This window comes from Strongylocentrotus purpuratus, unplaced genomic scaffold (genome assembly GCF_000002235.5).
Source record: "Strongylocentrotus purpuratus isolate Spur 01 unplaced genomic scaffold, Spur_5.0 spur5_contig_31, whole genome shotgun sequence".
NCBI lineage: Eukaryota > Metazoa > Echinodermata > Echinoidea > Camarodonta > Strongylocentrotidae > Strongylocentrotus > Strongylocentrotus purpuratus.
The window spans coordinates 58842-63343 of NW_022144963.1; the positions used below are offsets into that span (position 1 = coordinate 58842).

The window sequence follows — 4502 nt, forward strand, 5'->3', positions numbered from 1 at the left end:
TACTGGTAATTTGTTACTGTTTTCCTATACTAGTGTACTTTGGAAAAACTATGTGTCTCTGACAATATTTTGCATCTAACATGATTTATTTAAAAACACTTTTGCCAATTAATTACTTAATGCTCATTTTCATCTCATTCCAAGTGCCAATATCCTCTAATTCTCTCTCTCTCTCTCTCTCTCTCTTTTATACTGTATATAATCATTCTCACTTATTAATTGATTCATCTGTCAGAATCATATAGTACAATCACAACTACAATTTAATGAAAGAAATCTACAAAATAAATATATGCAGAGAAAATTTTATTACTAACAAAGATAAACAAATAATAACTGTACAAAATATTCATATAATCAAAGACAAATTAAGTAATATCTTTCTTTTACAAAAATGAATATTCATTATTTACAAACATAAGTACAAATAATGAAATACATGTCTATGATTCATATACAATCCATTTGTGTAAGGCAATAGCAAAACCATGTCATGAAACTGGAAAATTTTATCCCCTTTTAACCAAATGCCCAAATCTGGACATTTTCAAATATTTACAAATATAAATATATACAAATAATGAAAAACATATGACGATACAAATACAATTGATAGAGTCAGCCATAGCAATACCATGTCTTGAAAACCGGACATTTTTATCCCCTTTTGACCAAATGTCAAAATCTGGACATTTTCATACATTAACAGATATAAATAAATAAGTACAAATAATAAAATACCTATGAATGATAGATATACAATTTACTCCACTTGTGTGAGCCAAATTTTTATCCCCTTTGACCAAATGCCAAAACCGGAAATTTTTATCCCCTTTGAACAAAGTGCCAAAACCGGAAATTTTTATCCCCTTTGACCATATACCAAAACCGGAAAATTTTATCCCCTTTGACCAATTGCCAAAACCGGAAATTTTTTATCCCCTTTGACCAAATGCCAAACCGGAAATTTTTATCCCCTTTGACCAAAGACCAAACTAGAAATTGTTATCTCCTTTGACCATGTACCAAACTAGAAAATCGTATCCCCTTTGACCAAGCGTCCTAATATAAATCAATCGTCGCTGTATTCGTAGGGATCACTGCTGTCCATTAGGGTAGATTGCCGCACCATCAATCGAATTTCCTCCTCAACTTCAGGACATCCCACTGTTACAGCTTTTCTATGCAGTCTAAAAGCTGCAACTGTAGCATCTGGAAATTTACAATCGACATGGAGAAAAAAAGAAAAGAAATCAAGACATTGAAACAGATCAATTGTTATGACCACTGTTCACTGATAGATGATTTTACGAAATATGATTACTTAGCTGAAATAACCGATTCACTCAAAATATTTTTTTCCTCACACAGAGAACTCGGGGTACAGAGTGAAACTTTCAGGCCCTGTGATCCCGGACCTTTTGTCCAGCCAACATTATATAATGGGATTCTAGCATGATATAAATGATACAAATAGTAATGTTCACTGTGATGGACAACATTACAAATATCCTTATTGTCCTCTGACATCTATTTTCATTAGACAGACCACAACACTTGGGACAACTATACATCTAAACGATACATTATAAATTGGTTGATTATGAATATGTCATGTATGTTAATATATCTGTGAAATTTAAACGTTAGCATTGTCCTAATATTCAAATTATGCAAGGAAACCCGCTAGAATTCACTGTCGGACACTATTGAGTGACTGACTGGCTTTTTTTCTTCTTTGGTAATAACATCCATAAAATGAGCTGTAAATGGTACATGAGCATTTATCTACATCAATAACCCACTTATTGTGATGGCCAAATTCAACTAATTGAATCTTTGCGCAGCATAAAACGTATGACCATGCGGTACATGGTCTGAAAATCAAGAATATTACTTATTGGCTCTCAAAGTCGATTTGACAACTAATAGTCTTTATTTTCCCACTTGAAGATATTTTCAAGCCCCACCTTTTTTAGGGAAGTTCTAAATTAGTATTATTTTTCAAATGCCGTTGGAATTTAACCTTTTCTTTTTTTGGCCTGCAAATGGGACATAGTACCTTTAAGATTAGGTAGGAATTTGTTTATTTAAACTTCCTTGACAATGTCTTAGAAAGTAGAATTATTGTGACAGATTTCTATTTCACATCCGTTTAGACTCTTTTTAGGTGATGTTCTTGGGTTCCCAATGAGTCATCGATTATACTGTTATCAAGTTCATTATTCACTACTGGCTTTACCGGGCGGGTATACGATTAAACGTTTACTCGAAACGTGACTATTATCAAAGTGGATATAGTTTTCCTCGGCTGATCATCCACGAAGTTCTCACCTGGATGCATTTGCTAAATAATCAATGGGGAGATAACTCCCCATTGATACCGACGTGACTTGAAGCAGAAATTTCAAAGAAAAATAAAAGTAAAAACTAGACAAAATATAGGAAGATTTTGATTTAAACTACCACTTAACTTTATGACAAAGTTTAATTCAAAATAAAGGTACATCATTACGGAATGGATATGATGAAAACTCACCAACTAGTGGTCCGTACACAAGGATCAGGTCATCAGCTGAAGTGAACCTTTCTATCAAGTGCTTGTACACCTCTCCTGACTGAATGGTCTCCAGATGTGGTGGCTTTTCTGCGACCTCGTCTGCTCTCCACACGGTAAGGACCAGTGATGTACCTTGTTCTCTGAAGAAGAAAAAAAACAAGTGATTGGATTACCGATTATCATGGGTCAAGAATAACACATAGTTCTTAATGAAAACTACTTTCCATACAATTACTTTGTGCAGTTTTATGTAAATCCAGCGTAGGGTCATTCCATGTCAAATCATACAATGGTTTTAATCCGACCATTTTCTATTTTATGAAACTTAGTGAACTTGTCAAGTGTGATCTCACAGCACCAAATGTCAAATTTAGGTTAATCTGGTGAAGAGTTTGGAAGATTTGGCCCACCAAATTTTGAGATATTAGGCAAAAATGGGCATAACCATCTTTGAACCCTTGTATCTCAGGAACTTCTCTTCACAAAAATGGTATTGTTGAAAAGGTAATTCAATAAGGATTCCAACCTGCCATCATTTCACCTAAGATTTGACCTTGAAGTTGACCATGGGGACCACATTACCTAATCTCTGACATGTTGACTAAATATATAACATTTAGAGATATAATACCTTCTTTATTCAGCAAAACCGAATACGTATACTGCCTTCCTTGCAAAGACTCACGGTCCGGCCAGCTAGTAAGACATCCTCACAGATGTATGCCAGCAGGGTCCTAGATTGGAGAGTTTCCTCTGCTGCTGTAATATCTGAATCCTGCAGTAATACATAGAAGACAAATATAATTGCTTTATCTCAATAAGAGAGTTTCTAATTAGTTCATGGTAACAAATTACGCCTATACAAAATTCTTTGTACTCTTCAGAATATACGGAACTCCCCAATATTTTTTCATATTTAGATAGATTATGAGTCAAAGATATGATTTTATGTCTCATTTGACCCTCAATTAACTCATGACGTCATCATAATGGCCTCCAAACTCAAAATTTTAATTTGCATATTATGACGTCAGCATATTCATGGAAAATTTAGTGTATTTCTCGTAATATTTATTGATTTTCTTCCAAATTTGGCTATGTTCTAACTGTGACAATTTTCTACAAATGCAGTATTTCACAATTTTTATTTTGACAAAAGTATCATGGTGTGTTTTTTGCGATTAAAGGAGGCATGTCAATTTTTCGCATTTTGCGTGTATTCTCTATGGGACATGACTTTTTCTCAAACTGGATTCTACACTCCTGTCTTTCGCGAGCAAAATCTCCGTTTTGTTTTAGCTTTTTTTTTCGCTGAGCTTTGGATATGTTTAGCTGAGACAATGAGCTATTAAAAGTGTGCCTTTTATTTTTCGATTAGATGCCGGGATCATGCTCATATTTCACTTGGCAAAGTGGGATTTCTGAATTCCATTTCCTTTTACGTGTAATCGCTAGGGAGATGTTTGGTATATCGGTAACGCACTTGACTTCCAACCTCGAGATCCCTGGTTCGAGTCCGGGTGTCTCCAACACTTTTTTTTCACTTTTTTGTTCCTTTTGACCTTCACTCTACTCTCCATCTCCTTTGATTATTTAAACACGTAGATTCGCAAATAATGTCATAAATAACCCTTTTTACTTATTATTACCTATTCACTTAATCCATTACTTTTTGCGTGTAATCCCTATGGAGATGACTTTTTCCTAAAATCTGGAGTCTACATTCCTGTCTTTTGCGAGCAATATCGCCGTTTATTTCGGCTTGGATTTTGTTGATTTTTGAGTATGTTGTAGCTGAGACTAATGCTATCTAAATCATTCCTCATTTTTTCAATAAGATGTCATGATCGCGCTCATGATCATGATCATGATCATCATGATCATCATTATCATAATGATGATAATCATTATCAATACTTTTCATTTCTTTGAATAAGATTAA

General features: G+C 34.1%; 1 protein-coding gene across 1 annotated transcript; it reads right to left on the reverse strand.

Moving 5' to 3' along the window:
* Nucleotides 1-630: 630 nt before the first annotated feature.
* Nucleotides 631-3335, reverse strand: LOC105440669 (the record flags this gene model as incomplete). The annotated part of the gene is made up of 3 exons (XM_030984438.1): nucleotides 631-1212; nucleotides 2540-2700; nucleotides 3211-3335. Coding segments are annotated over 3 exons (426 nt in total), but the record flags the coding sequence as incomplete, so codon positions are not given.
* Nucleotides 3336-4502: the final 1167 nt, after the last annotated feature.